Source organism: Mandrillus leucophaeus, unplaced genomic scaffold (assembly GCF_000951045.1).
Source record: "Mandrillus leucophaeus isolate KB7577 unplaced genomic scaffold, Mleu.le_1.0 Scaffold949, whole genome shotgun sequence".
In the NCBI taxonomy this organism is placed as follows: domain Eukaryota; kingdom Metazoa; phylum Chordata; class Mammalia; order Primates; family Cercopithecidae; genus Mandrillus; species Mandrillus leucophaeus.
Genome location: NW_012110352.1, coordinates 685436 through 701008, shown reverse-complemented (window position 1 = coordinate 701008; position 15573 = coordinate 685436). Strand labels below are relative to the sequence as shown.

General features: G+C 37.5%; 2 protein-coding genes and 1 pseudogene across 5 annotated transcripts in view; 1 reads left to right on the top strand and 2 right to left on the bottom strand.

Annotated features, from left to right (window-relative positions):
- RBM41 (RNA binding motif protein 41) overlaps positions 1-6872 on the bottom strand; it is a 55052-nt gene extending 48180 nt beyond the window's left edge. For 2 of the 3 annotated variants that reach the window (XM_011970449.1, XM_011970450.1), the window contains exons 1-4: positions 6793-6872; positions 4006-4122; positions 3227-3419; positions 2705-2909 (exon numbers count right to left, since the gene is read on the bottom strand). In XM_011970449.1, the coding sequence (XP_011825839.1) occupies positions 2705-2909; positions 3227-3419; positions 4006-4122; positions 6793-6800 (523 nt within the window). In that variant the 5' untranslated portion in view covers positions 6801-6872. Of the gene's footprint in view, positions 1-753; positions 826-2704; positions 2910-3226; positions 3420-4005; positions 4123-6792 lie in introns of all 3 variants that reach the window. The other variant, XM_011970448.1, reaches the window with a different exon arrangement.
- Positions 6873-10338: 3466 nt separating this feature from the next.
- The window catches only part of LOC105532317, an 11655-nt pseudogene continuing 6420 nt past the window's right edge, over positions 10339-15573 (top strand). The window contains exon 1 of the transcript XR_001004952.1: positions 10339-10464. The product of XR_001004952.1 is annotated as a general transcription factor 3C polypeptide 6 pseudogene (transcript). The remainder of the gene's footprint in view (positions 10465-15573) is intronic.
- Positions 11760-15573, bottom strand: part of NUP62CL (nucleoporin 62kDa C-terminal like) — a 92310-nt gene continuing 88496 nt past the window's right edge. Inside the window, exon 9 of the mRNA XM_011970447.1 lies at positions 11760-12646. The gene's annotated coding sequence lies outside the window, so the exon portion shown is untranslated. The remainder of the gene's footprint in view (positions 12647-15573) is intronic.

Genomic DNA, 15573 nt, shown 5'->3' with positions numbered 1-15573 from the left:
ACTTCAATGGGTGAATGGATAAACAAACTTTGGAATGTCCATATGATGAAACGCTACTCAGCAAAATGAATGAACTATTGATACACGCAACAACTCAAATGAGTCTCAAAGGCATTATGCTGAGTGAAAGAAGCCAATCTCACAAGGTTACATGTTGTATGATTCTATTTACATGACATTTTCTAAAAGATAAAACTACAGTGATGGAAAACCGTCAGTGATTGTCAGGAATTATGGTGGGTTGAGAATGACTATAAAGGGACAGCATGAGGGAGTTTTTTAAGGTGATGAAGCTGTTCTCTTTCTTGATTGTGGTGGTGGTTACATGAATATACATGATTTACAATTCACAGAATTGTACACCAAAAAAGAAGAAGCCCCATGCAATTTTATTGGAAGCTCATTTCAAAAGTAAGAAAATATTAGCTATCATATCATCATCAATCATTATACTTTACTGATTAATAAAAATATTCAGAATTATTTGTGAAATGGGATCTAAAAATCATTAAGGTCAATTTATGTCTGGTACAACAACTTAAATGTACAGAGAAAAAACAACAGCACTAAATGTAAAAGCTTTAAAACTTCTACTAACTCCTCTCTTTAATATTCTGTATCAGGATAATATGCTCCTTCTGGATCATTGCCTATAAACATTGTCATATACTGAATATGGAATTAAATAAGTGCTCAACTGGGACCCTAGGTTACATTCCTAAATCTAACACTGTAAGAAAACTCTCGACTTGCCTTTTGTGCCTAATTTTATCTTCCTCTTCATTGAGGTCATGTACTTGTCTGCACTTGTCTTTTTGTGGTATGCTGTGAAGGTTTAAAGCAAGGAGTTTCAAAGATAGGAAACAGAACAGATTCATACACCACCCGCCCTCCACCCCAAATACCAGGTACTGCTCTAAGTGATTTACATGTATTATCTCACTTAATCCTCTTAATAACCCTATAACATAGCTACTATTAATATTCTCATTTTACAGATGAAGATACTGAAGCATAGAGAGGTAACTTGCCTAGCATCTCATAGCTAGTAAGTGGGGGAGCCAGGATTTTCCCAGGCAGTCTGCCTCCAGAGTCCATGTTCTTAACCTTTATGCTAAATGTCTCTCCACAAAAGGCTATTCATTTGTTTATTCATTCCTTCCTTCACCACTGCTCTGCCATGTCTATAGTCTTTCTATTTCTAACAAATCATTCATCTATTCTCACGGCCTTAACATGTCATCTAAGGAGAGTTGATTCCCAGTTCTATATATCTAGTTCTGACCTCTCTCCTGAGCTTCACTGCTGCATTTCCAACTGTCTCCTCAACATCTGCATTTGATGATCCTGCTATTCTCACAAAGTCAACATGTTTAAAATCAAACTCATCATCCTTCCTCAAAATTTCCCCATAAAGGTTTTCTTAAATTTGCCAATTGGTAAGTCACACAGCCTTGAAACCTCTGGATTATCTTTGACACATACCTCTCCATTGACCTCCCTCCTTCATTTTCAGTCAACAAGTTTTATTAGTCCTTCCCTTATAAACCTACCTCTCTCCAATTTCACTGCTATCACTCTAGACCAAGTCTTCATGCCTAAATGACTATAATATCTCCTATCCATTCTCCCTGCTTCCAGTTCTTCCTCTCTCTAATCCTATGTATTGACCACCAGATTAATAATTTTCAAATATGGCTTTTATCATGTTACTTCTGGTTCAAAAACCTTCAATCATATTGAAACTAACTGATAACTAACTCTGTATAGGTCTATACTAGTCACCAAATACAGTTCAAAATTTTTAGCTACCTTTCTAACCTTGTCTCACATCTCCTCCATAGTAAGCACACTACGCAGTGCTCACACCACCTGTTGCAATTGAAATGTCAGTACCTCTCTTTTCTAAAGAATAGGTAGTACTAAAAGAACATTTAAATCTTACCTCCTCTGAGAGGCCTTCTTCAATCACACCAATACACAGTGGCCTTTGCCTCCTCTGAACTCCAACAACACTTAGCAAATGTATCTAGTATTGTCACTAAATGTTACATGTTTCTCTCTCCAACCAGACTATACTTGGCACAAGGTGAGGAACCATTTCTTAAACTTCGATGCACCTTCCACAGCGTCTAGCAAAACTTATCTGTCAAACTAAATCCTTCTTGTTAAGACACATACTATTTATCTATATATTTTGTGCTAATTTGTAGTTCAGCCTAAAGACCCTTCACAATCTAGCTTCGCCTCCTCTTCCTTCCAGTGTCAACTCCTGTCATTCCCTGCTACTCCTTCTACTCCTGCCACATTAAACTTCTCATTATTCCTTAGACACACCAGGTTCTTTCATAATCCTGTTGCTATTTACTATCTTTTATGTCCATTCCCCTTTATTTACCTGACAAATGCCCATTGATCCATCAGGAGTTAGTATAAATGTCAACTTCTGACTCCCCCAACTAGACTTAGATGCTCTGTATTCTGCGCTACCTCAGCATTTTATTCAAATCTCTGTAATAGTTTCCATGTTGTCATGCAACTAACTGTGCACATACTTGTCTCTCTTATGGTACTATACATTCCTCAAAAGTAGTGACAGTTTGTCTTTCCCCTATTCCCTTCACTAACTCTTCATATTTAATGCCCTGCTGTTTAATCTTTCTCTCAGTGAAAGAATATATCAAAGTCAGTGGGGATCACATACCTTGGTAATAAAGAGCCTTAAGGAAGGAGTGACGATCAGCTCCCTGAAATAAAGACTTTTCTATTTCCATTTCTCGCCGGGTCAGCTGTTTGCTCTTTGCAAATCTCTGTGGCAGGCAAAGAATGCGCTGACGCTCTGAGATCCTTTCTTCAATATCTTGAAGACGGTTCTGTATTGCTTCAGGAGTTGCCCTCAGTCTTGTCTTCTGAAACCAGAGGAATGAGACGGCATACATCATAGAGGACACAACCTGAACCTGACGATCTGGTGTCTCAAGTAAAAAGATGACCTGGGCCCAGAAATGAGTGTTTACAGAAAGTGTTAGCTAAGAAGTCAAGGAACAGCTTCTCTTTTACCAATGTCTGCATTCTAAAAATCAAAGAAGATTCAGACACCAAGCTCAGTTTTGTGAGAACTAAAAATGAAAAGGCTCTCAATGCTAAAATGAAGAGATTTTGCTGTTTCCTCGAGGAGAAAAACAAACAAACAAACAAACAACAACAACAAAATTACCCCACTCACCTTTTCACCTGAAACATGGCTCTTCCAGATCAAGATTTCTGTTTCATTAAGCCCTAATTCCCTGAGAGAGGCAGTTTCCTGGTCCTTCTCATGCAGTGTCTGGAATTGGGACAAAGTCATAGTCCCAGCTGCTTCCTTCCCAAAGGGCTTGTACATAGTACCAGGAGCAAAGCTCTCTTTCTTAGACATACATCTGCAAAACATGCAGGAGGAGAGTAAGAACATCTTGAGGTTACTACCATTCACAAAAATGGAGGTTCTATACTGTAAGAGGTACAATGAAACTCACTAGCAAATTTTCTTTTACATCTTATTTCTAAGCGACTGCAACAAAATGTAACTCCATCAATAGTCCCCTCATCCAGGAATAATAAACTAAATCAAAAAATATTTATTGAGTACTTACTATGCATCAGATACTCTGCTAGATACTAAGGATTTAATAGCTTTAAAAAAAGATAAAAATGGCTCCTGCTTTTGTGGAAAAACAGTGGAACAGAGGCAAGTAAACAGGCAATGATAATATTGGGTTACAAGTGCTATGTTAAGGGAAATATGGGATGCTGTAGGAGGACATAAAATAGGTACTTGGCCCAGACTTAGTGAGATATGGGAGGCTTCCCAGAGGAAAAGACACAGAATCAAAACTCTGCCTAATACATTGAAGTCTGACAAAGAAAGGGAGGTGGGAGAGGAACATTCCATCTAGGCTTTAAGAGAGATCTGTCACCTGGAGGTGAGACTCTATGATACTCTCCGTTTGCAAAATCAATACCTACTCCTCAATGGAGACAGAAGTATCAAGTTGATGCTGAAGGAGGCTTTTCAGCTGCCTCTCCCCTTCTGTTTCCAGCTCCTCCAGGACATGCTCATCACTCTTCACACAGCTGTTTACCCTGGAGTAGATATAAGAATATATACAGAAAACAGTAGAGACTGTGAGTCTCAAAATATATTCCTTATCTATATTATCTACCATTAGAGACCCCATTTATTCAAAGACACTTCTCCAACAATTCATTGCCCTTTACCATTTAGTCCATGAACACTTACTAAATACCTGTCTACACAGAATGCACTATGCTAGGTACTGAGGGAAGTCAAAGGTGTTCAAGACATAGTCTCTATCCTTAAGAAGGTCACAATCTATTTAGGGAGAAAAACATGTATGTACGTGTTGTGTCGGCGGTGGGAGGAGAGAATAATAACACATAGAAGCATAGGCCAAATTAGTAGAAATTCACAGAAGAGAAAATTGGTAGAAAAAGGTGGTAAAGGAAGACTTCAGAAAGCTACTCTTACGCTGACACTGAAAAGTGTGTGATGAAGAAAAGGAAAACAGGAAAAGAGAGTACAAAGGGACAGTAATATATACTGAAGGATAATGAGAAGTAGTAATTTATCAAGCAGTTAAGTGACACAGTGCAAGTGATGGTTTAGACAGATGAATGTGGTTATAATGTGCCATAGAGATTCAAAGGGAAGAAACAAGAACTAGTTATGAAACTAGTGAAGTATACAGTGATGAAGGTCTAGACTGAAATGGTAATAGTGAAAATGGAAAGAAAGGGTTAGATGAGAGAGGACTTTTGGAAGCAGAGGCAAGGAAGTCAAAGATAATCCCAAAATTTCAGTCTGTGTAACTGAGAGAACAATGGTACCAATGAAGGAAAGCCAAAGCTCTAGATGGAATAAATGATTTGGGAAAGGGAAAGTCAGTATTGTTTTAGTCATGTTGAGTCTAGTACCTTTTACAATAGAAACGCCAGCATGAAGTATCAGGAGTACTTCAAATACATGATTCTGAAGGGACAGCATGAGTGACTGGCTAAAGGGAAAATGAGAGATGAGAGTCCGAGGCTGAATGTATAAATCTTGAGTCATCTGTGATAACAAGATCTGGAGCTCTGAGGAGGAGATCTCCAAGGAGAGAATACAGAAAGAAATATGAAGATGGTCATAACATTTTTATAGCCTGGGCACCACTGTGTAGAAATCCAGGCCATGGCTAGCATGATCTAACTAAGTAATTAAAAACTCTTATTAGAGTGTAAAGAAATAACAGGGCCATTTAAGCATGAAACAACAGATTATTTTTAAAAAAATACAAAAAATGAATTAACTCCAGGAAAAAAACCAAATATCAAATACTTTCCTTATAAAATAGCTCTTTCCTAGTGAGGTTATGATAAAGTCTAGAAAAACTAACATCCATAATTAAAAACAATATTCCCAGGCTCTAGAAAGACTTGGCCCTATTTTGGAAAATTCTAAATTATCTTTAGGCCCAAGGTGTTAAAAAATTCATTTTAAGTATCTCAATTTTTTATTACTTAGAATCCCAAAACTTCTTACCAAGTTTAAAGTTTCTAGACATCAACACACATGAATCTCAAAAAGAAATGTTGAGTAAAAAAATAAAGCAAGTCACGGAAAAATTAATATATGTGTCCATTTGTATAAAGTTGAAAAATAGATAAAACCAGGAACATTTTGTTTAGGGATAAATTCATATGTACTAGAAACTATTTGCTTTTTTAAAAGCAAGGGAATCAGTAACGCAAAATTCCGGATAGTGGTCACCTCAGAGGGGAACAAAGGGAGGGAAAAGACACAGTAGACTTCTAAGGGACTGGCAATGTCCTATTTCTGAAGCTTGCAGTGGATGCGAACCTTTATTATTCTTTAAGCTGTATATATACATTATACATTATTTTGCATGGATGAGATACTGTAAAAAAAAAAAAACGTTAAAGGTTAGTTTCAGGCAGGGAAAGTCAAAAACGGTTTTTTAAAAGATGCAAGGAACTGACAGTGCAGGAAAACATATCAGTAAGAATTTTAAACGCACTGCACTATTCCAGAGTGATGATTCTACTTGCAGCGTGAATCTAAAAATTAATTTAAGCCTGTCAATAGTTGGGAGGCTCGGGCCATTTAGGCTCAAGCGGCCATTTACCTCAGGACCAGTAAGGGGAACTGAGCCCAGCAATGCCTTCCACCTCCCCTCCCCCCATCCCAAAAATCCAACCGCTTTGGTGCTCTCCTTCTACATTTAGAAACAAAGTACCGCTCCTTTACTTTAAGATTGGAAAGCGCTATATGGTTTCGGGGCCCGAGCAAGTAGTCTCCAACACACAGACGTTGCAAATAAATACGCTGGCCCCGAGCCTTTCTCAGGTGGAGGTGGCGGTAGGGGAGGACGAGGAGGGGTTGGCCCGAGGTACCTTCATCTACGGCGCCGGGAATTGGTCAGCCTCAAACCCTTTTGCCTAGCTGGGTCCGTGTGAAACGACGAGGCCGCAGCACCCGGCCAGCTCCCGGGGCCCATGCCGGGAGGGCATACCCACAGCAGCCGGGCCCGGTGGCAGCCCTTCCTGACCTTCGCTCTGCAGGCCTGTTCAGCCCGTCTCCCCTCCTCCTGTCTCCTTTGTCGTCTTCCCGCTCCCACGAAATCGCATCCCGAGAACGTGCAATACCCAAACCAGAAAGCAATTGAAGCCATTTTCAAAAGAAAAAGTAGAACAGAGCTCCCCTTGCCGCCTGCTCTTCAGACAAGTCCTTACCTCTTCATGTTTCCACAGGCCCCTACCTCCAACTTGCGTAAATAGGCCGCGGACCTCAAGTCCCAGAACTCCGCGCGGCGGACTCTAAGGGGATTGTGATGGAGCATGGGGCTCTGGGAATTGTAGTAGCACAGAGCTATGGCGACAGAAAGAGAAAGTAGGTCTCGAGTGACAGGTATGCTGAACATTGTCCAAATATTGATTTTGAATTGCTCATCTAGGTTCAAAAGAAGACCCAAAATATCCAGCTCAAAAAACCGAGTCACCTTTGACTTTTTGATTCTCTCATTCATTACCACTAATTCCTGGCTCTTCTGTAATTTCCTTTGAACTTCTTATCAACACTGCTTTTCTTTCAAGGATTTATCCAGCCTACCTACCGTTTCCAGTAGAGCCTCTGCTTCATCCTTCATGATGTAGCCAGAGTCATCAGACACGAGTCTGACTATATCACCTGTGTTAATGGTTCTCCTCTATCTGTAACAGAGACTTGAGAGTTTTGTCCACTTAGAATCAGAAGTCTGTGTGTATTCAGGTTCACAAATGTTTTACTGATAATTATGGTGAATCAAGAAAGAGGTATAGTATAGTGGTTAAAAGCATGGGCTCTTAGTTCCGAGAAATGGAAATGCAAATGTCTTTCAGTGTATGAAAAGATGTCCAATCTCACAAATTTTAAAGTGCACTGACTACCAGTACTCCTTAAAAATAGCAAGGTCATCAAAAACATGAGAATCTGTCACAGACAAAAGGAACCAAAGGAGTCATGATGACTAAAGTAATGTAGTATCTTGAATGGGATCCTGGAACAGAAAAAAAGACATGAGGTAAAAACTAAGGAAATGTGAATGAACTATGCTCTTTAGTTAATAACAAGGTTCGTTAGCTGTGACAAATGTACCAGAGTTATGCAAGGGAAACTGAGTTGCAGGTATGTGGAACTTTGTACTATGCAACCTTTCTGTAACTAAAACTGTTCTAAAACTTAAAGTTTGTTTTTAAAAGTACACTAAAGTCCCATTTTTCACCTAACAGACTGGGAAAGATCCAAAAGTTTGATAACACACTTGTTTTATTGAGATTGTGGGGAAACAGGCGCTCTCAATACACTAGTGGTAGGAATATAAATTGGTACAACATCTATTGGGGGCAAATGAGGATACTACTAAAATCATAAATGTACATTCCCTTTAAAGCAGCAATTCAGTTATGAATAGAGTCCTCAATACTATATATCCTCTAACCTACTATCATTCCTTGCAACATTGTTTATAAAAACAGAAATGAAAATATCCAAGAACAAACTATGAAAATATATCATTCAGTGAAAAACTATGCAGCAGTTATAAAGATGACAAAGTTCTCTACGAACTGCTACTGAACAATCTCCAAAATATAGTTAGTGCAATAGCAAGATGCAGAACCATGTGTATACTATGCTTCTATTTGCATAAAAAGGGGAGCTCTAGTCACTTAAAAACTTACATATATGTGTTTTCTTGTATATGCACAAGATATCTTTGGGAGAACTTACAGACAAATGATGAGTGAATGCCTCCAGGTAGGGGAACTGGATGGCTGAGGGACAAGGGCAGAAATAATTCTTCATTGTATCTTTTTGTGCCCTTTGAATTTTGAACCCATGACTACATTACCTAGTCAATACCTTTTTAATTAAAGAGAAACCCTCTTACATCTCAAGGAGCCAAAGAAGAAAAGATTGTAGATAATGGTGGGGGGCGGGGCATACTACTTGGATTTGAATCTCACTTCTCAGTTGACAGTATAGCACAACAGGGTTTTAGAGGCAATCTGGACTTGAATTTTTACTCTGGTAAGTTACTAGACTGTGGGTTTCAGTAAGTTTCTTTAACTGGTCTAGGCCAGTTTTCTCATCTGTAAAATGGGGATACCTCCTAAGAATAGGGTGACTGTCAAGCACATACAAAGGTATGGCTTTAAAGTTATTCCATGATTGAGTGGTAATCTATGAGTAAACAGTCAAATGTTAATCAGTAGATTTAGACTTATTCAAACTGCTTTGTATTGCCATGCTCAAGTTAGAGCAAAGGACCAAAAAGCAGCTACTGAAAAACATTGTAGAATTTCCTGTCCTGAGAACTTCTATCAGATTGAAAATGTCATGGTGAGCTACCTAAGACCTATCATATGCAAATAACTGTGCTCTTGAAGCATAAAGGTGAATGACTGCAGGCATAACATGTACCACTTTGTAGCTTTGGCACAGAACATGAACTGAATATAAGTATAAACAAAATGGGGGTCACATCATCGCCTGCACCAGGTAAATCCTATACGGTGGTAGAGCTGAATTTTGTGGCTCAACCAATCTGTCTAAATTGACACATTGACAAGGAATTGACAAGGAAATGGAAAAATACACCAAGGTTGCTAGTGTGCTTATCCTCTGGGACGGTGGCAAAGGGTGGAACAAATATTACACCAACCATCACACCAAACTTGTGTACAACTTCTAATAAACATATAGCCTATTGATATTGAAATGATACACACTACATTGCAAATCCACTAGGTGGGATGAGTGGAAAATGAATAGCTAAGATACATATTCACATAGCTGTGGAATTGCAACTGGAAAGCAAGGTCATAAGAAGTACTCTACATACCTGTGTATAACTGTAACCAGTGCAAGTGATAGGTACAAAAAGATATTCAGAAAATTATACTAAAAAGAAAACCAGGCCATTTCTAATTCTGCCAAACGTGTTAACTGTGTAATAATAGCTATTCTGTTTCCCCCAACATCCTTCTCCCCAGCTTAGAAGGACATCAGACAGTGTATACAAAGCCTTGGAGATCTCTAGATGTTATACATGGGCACAGAGATCTTACCTAATTTCACAATTTTACCCCTAGAAGAATTTATGACAAACCGAAAAATATGCCTCATTTGTCTTTCTGACAATTTAACAAGGTTAGTTTAATTAATCCAGAAGCTCATTCTTAACAGAGACACATTTTTTGGGTTTGTCCTTTTTAGGTGCTTTGTTTGTGGCATGCTTCTGAAGACTACATTATGAAGCAGTTATGATTCCAAGATATGGAAGATGTTAAAACCAAAAATCTTCTCTTGAATCTACTCACCATCTAATATCAAGAGTAAACTGGGCCGGGCGCGGTAGCTCAGGCCTGTAATCCCAGCACTTTGGGAGGCCGAGGCAGGCGGATCACGAGGTCAGGAGATAGAGACCATCCTAGCTAACATGGTGAAACCCCGTCTCTACTAAAAATACAAAAAATTAGCCGGGCGTGGTGGGCGGGCATCTGTAGTCCCAGTTACTCGGGAGGCTGAGGAAGGAGAGTGGCGTGAACCTGGAAGGCGGAGCTTGCAGTGAGCGGAGATCATGCCACTGCACTCCAGCCTGGGCAACAGAGCAAGACTCCGTCTCAAAAAAAAAAAAAAAAAAAGAGTAAACAACTGTGCAAGTCTTTCAAATTTCCCAAACGAAACAGCATAAATGCTGTTATGGAAACAAATATAGCATCTTTTCAAAGGGTTAAAAAATGGGTATGTACTGGGATAGTGTCAACACTTTAAGAATTCTTCAGCTAATATGTCAGCTGGTTAACAATGGTTACAAGGGGCTGAAGACTCCAGTGCCTAACATAAATGGTGCTTTAACATCACTGGTAAAAATAGCTTATTTCTGTATTTCTGACCTTTTAATTAAGATTTGTTCAATGTGGCTGGGCACAGTGGCTCGCACCTGTGATCCTGGCACTTTGGGAGGCCAAGGCGGGTGGGTCCTTTGAGCCCAGGAGTTCAAGACCAGCCTGGGTAACATGGCAAAACCCCGTATCTACAAAAAACTCAAAAATTAGCCAGGTGTGGTGGTGTGCACCTGTAGTCCCAACTACTTGGTAGGCTGAGGTAGGAGAATCGCTTCAGCCCAGCAGGCAGGGGTTGCAGTGAGCTGAGATCATGCCACTGCATTCTAGCTTAGGTGACAGAGCAAGACCCCGTCTCAAAAAACAAACAAACAAAAATTTGTTCAACAGTGTCATTTCTTTACATGTTAGAAACGGTCAGAAAGAATCTTAGAGATGATTTAGTCCCATGTACAATTCCAGACAGTACATTGAGATCACCCTGTAAGTCTTAATAGCATTACTAGATCAATCTAGAAGCCAGTTGCCATCGTCTGGCATCTTCTATGTACTGGGAAAAACACTAGAACTCCCACTGAAGATAATGTAACAATAAGATAGTATAAGCAGTATTGTAGTTTCCTTTTTCTTTATTTTACTTAGGAAATATAGCATAAGCACTCTACTCACAGTGAAAAGACATAAAGGAATCTCAAAACTTCAGAGAAATGAAAACCAGTTTCTTCTCACAAAACAGTTTGGGAAACCCTAATATGATGCAACTTTTTCATTTATGGACAAAGATAATGCCCAAGATGAAATTATTTGTCCAGTTAATTAGGCAGGAACAAGACTAGAGTCACTGTTTCCTGTGATACACTATATTCTCATTACTGAATGTAGAACTTGTACACAGGCTACTTTACAAGAGTTGAATCTCCAAAAGCAATGGGAAAAAATGTCTTTAGTATTACTATTACCTAGGGTATAAGAGTAATAATACTGAACTGAAAAATTAGAGAGTACTAAAGATTATACTTAAAAGTTGTGTTTATCTACAGAAATCATCCACAAGATTATACGAGTTCTGTATTACTTTCACGTTCTATAATTCTGCGTGGTCACAAAAACTTACTGGATAAGAAGCTGCTGCTTGGAAAAGTTGGAGTAGAAAAAAAAGAGTCCATGTCAATTTTGGCATTTAGTCTGCTCATAAGACTGATCATGGCTAATATTCATTTCAAAAATATTTCTTCGTGTAATGTGTACCTGCCAGGATGGTCGCGTGCAATCAGTACAACAGCAAATTTAGCTCAGTAAATTCTAGGTGACTGAGCTCTATCCACTTAAAAATTTTAATAGTTAACTTCAGTATTACATGTTTTTTTTTTCAGGACATTACCTTTATTTATGACTTAGGTGAAACATGAAACACAGGAGAACAGACTGTTCCAAACCTAAGAAGAAGGCTTATTAAAAAAAAAAAAAAAAGCAAACAAATACACAGAAATCACCAACTATAAATCATATGCTAAAACCAAATAAAATGCCGGTATAGCCATACATTAAAAATAACCGAATTTCTTGAAACTTACCTTTCCTTAACCTTTTAATAATAATCTACCCTAACTTGTCCTCCCTGCTCTGAATCTCTATAACACACTTTCTATAACTCATACTGTGCTTCTTTATATTATCTATATTGTTTTTATACAGACAAGCATTAATTATATCTCAAACTAGAGAGGAGGTCCCTTTAAGAAGAAGAGACTTTACAGTATCTAGCACTATATATGTTGGCATGTACTTTTGGCAAACATCACCCTATGATTCAACTGGAGTGAGAAGGATGATGTGTACTGATGCCAGGGAGAGTAAGATATAAATTACACATACAGGGTCAACATCTAAGAGGCTGCTGTCTGGACAAAGGGGTTAGTATAATTTTAATTTTCTAATACTAAAAACAAAACTAAGGTATAATTCTCAACAGTACAATATTTAAATGAAAAAAAAGGATGCACAATTCATTTACGATCAAGATGAAATATTAAGTATAAATACTACTCTATTTAACATCAGAATTTGTAGGTAATAATCCAGAAACGACATGCTGAAGATATGGTCATTCAATGAAAAGCAGTGTTGACATCGCGTGCATGCTCCTTGTGAAGACGATCCTCAAAAATCTGTGTTACCTCTTCTACCTTCCTTCGCAGCATGCCTATAGGAGAAAAAGTCACACAATCATTAATCTAAGGCCAAAATATCCCATGAACATAATTTACGTATTTCTTTCAACATATGAATAACAAAACTTTACATAGCAATTTCAATAGCTTTAAGTTTTAGAAAACACATAAGAAAAAAACACTCATCTATCTGTTTGGAAACTCTGAAAACAATGGACAAGACTTTTGTTTGTTTGTTTGTTTTGTTTTGTTTTTTTCTGCTCTCCCTAGCTTTCAGGCAAACAACTGTGTAGTTGACATTTATGTTTTGTTAGAATGAGGTGTTAACTGCTTTTTGACTTACTACACCCTAAAAGTGACATACAGGGTAGTCATTAAATTGGGAGTATAGGTTTTGGTGGGTCTTAGCTACCTATAAGCAAATGAGTGCACTGAGTATATTTACATTTCTGTTCTTTTCTAATAATGATTTATTTAACTTGGTGGTTCTTAAATTTTCTCAGGGGCCGAGTACCACAAAATACCATTAATTTTACCATATGAAACAGTAAATTTCTGCTAGTAAAACTAAGCTGTTGAAATAAGCATGATACTCTGAGTTTTTCTATTAACATGCACAAATAAACTTGGTCATTTGTTTAGTGTCCATTAATGGTTACTAGTGAATAAGCCATAACTGGTGCCCAAGAAGAAAAAGAATTTACAAGAGAAACACTAAAAACTTTAAACAATATACAGTTGACTCTTGGACAACATAGGTTTAAACTGTGCAAATTCACTATACATGAATTTTCTTCCACTTCTGCCACACTTGAGACAAGACCACCCTCTCCTCTTCCTCCTCACCCTGTTCAACATGAAGATGACGAGGATGAAGAACTTTATGATGATCCAATTCCACTTAAAAACTGGTAAATTTTTTTTTCTTCCTTTCTTCCTTATGATTTTCTTGACAACATTTTCTTTTTATCTAGCTTACTTTATCATGAGAATACAGTATATAATAATACATATAACACGCAAAATACGTGTTAATCGACTATGTTAGTGGTAAGGCTTCCATCAACAGTAGGCTATTTGTAGTTAAGTTCTGGGGATTCAAAACTTATATTTGTTTTTTTACTGTGTGGGGATTAGTACCCCTAAACCCTCCATTGTTCAAGGGCCAGTTGTAATATACTTAAATTTTCTTCACCTAATTAGAAAAACCCTAATGTTACTCAGTTTTTAAAGTATAATACCTCATTTTATCTTATAAAGACATTCTGCAAGATCATGCTTTAAGGACAGTGATTTCAATGCTGGCTGTCTATAAAAGGCCAGAAAAACAGTATGTTGAGCCTGGCAAAATATATCTCCTTTTTGTTGTAATAACTAACTGCGGGGTGCAATTTTTCCCCCTAAATAACGTTTTTAATATGATGGAAGCACAGATGAGCACTACAACAAACCATTAACTTGAGATCAGAAGTGTCAACATAAGCACATTCTAGTAATTTGCTGATTGATACATATTAAATGCAAAGGGGTACATTTATAACGATTTAAAAAAATCAATAAACTATCAAGAAATACAAGTCAGCAATATTAAGAGAGCCTTAATATTAGCATTTTGTCATGTCTTCTCATTGAATTCCCAGGACTATTTCTGTATTAACATACTTTAATTTTTTAAGACTTTCATTCTTTAAGGGCAAAATCTGCACCTAGATACTTAATGCCCAGAATTTTGTTCCCATGGCAAGCATCAGTGATTGACTGGTTCCTGCTAGCATATTAAATATGGCATACACATATGGACATTATTAAAAAATAATTGTACTAAACAATATGAAAATAAGAAAGCAATTTCATTCACAATAGCATCGAAAAGAATTATAATACTTAGGAATAAACTTAACAAATGAAGTATAAGACCTGTATATTGACAAAAAAAATTGCTAAGAAAAACTAAAGAATATCTAAATAAGTGGAGATATATTCCATGTTCATGGATTGAAAGACTTGCTATTGTTAAGATGGCAATTCTCCACAAACTGATCTACAGATTCAATGTAATCCCTATGAAAATTCTAGCAGGTTCTTTTTATAGAAATAGACAAGCTTATTTTAAATGTATATGGAGAGGCAAAGGATCCAGAAAAAAACAATCTTGAAAAATAAGAACAAACTGTAGGACTTAACACTATCTGATTTTATTTTATTTTATTTATTTATTTATTTATTTTTGATGAAAGGGAGCTTTTGTTTTTATTTTAAAAATAAAAACAAAATAACACTATCTGATTTTAAAACTTAATCAAGTAACCAAGACAGCATGATATGGGCATATAATAGCCATAGAGATCAATGAAACAGAAACAAAGTCCAAAAATAAAACCTTAAAAGGTACCAAGGCAATTCAATGATAGAAATCATAATCTTTTTCAACAAATGGCTCTGGGACAACTGGATATCTACATCCAAATGAAATCAAACCCCCACCTTTAACTATATACAAAAATCAACTCAAGATGGATTATCAATCTAAATGTAAGCACTAAAACTATATTTTAATAACAAGAGGCTGGGTGCCGTGCTTCACACCTGTAATCCCAGCACTTTGGTGGGCCGAGGCAAGAAGATCACCTGAGGTCAGGAGTTCGAGACCAGCCTGGCCAACATTGTGAAACCCTGTATCTACTAAAAATACAAAAATTAGCCAGGTGTTGTGGTAGGTGCCTGTAATCCCAGATACTCAAGAGGCTGAGGCAGGAGAATCATTTGAACCCGGGAGGTGGAGGTTGCAGTGAGCCGAGATTGTGCCATTGCACTCCAGTCTGGGTGACAAGAGAGAAACTCCATCTCAAAAAAAAAAAAGAAATGGTCCTGGGAAAATTGGCTAGCCATAAGTAGAAAGCTGAAACTGGATCCTTTCCTTACTCCTTACACGAAAATTAATTCAAGATGGATTAGAGAC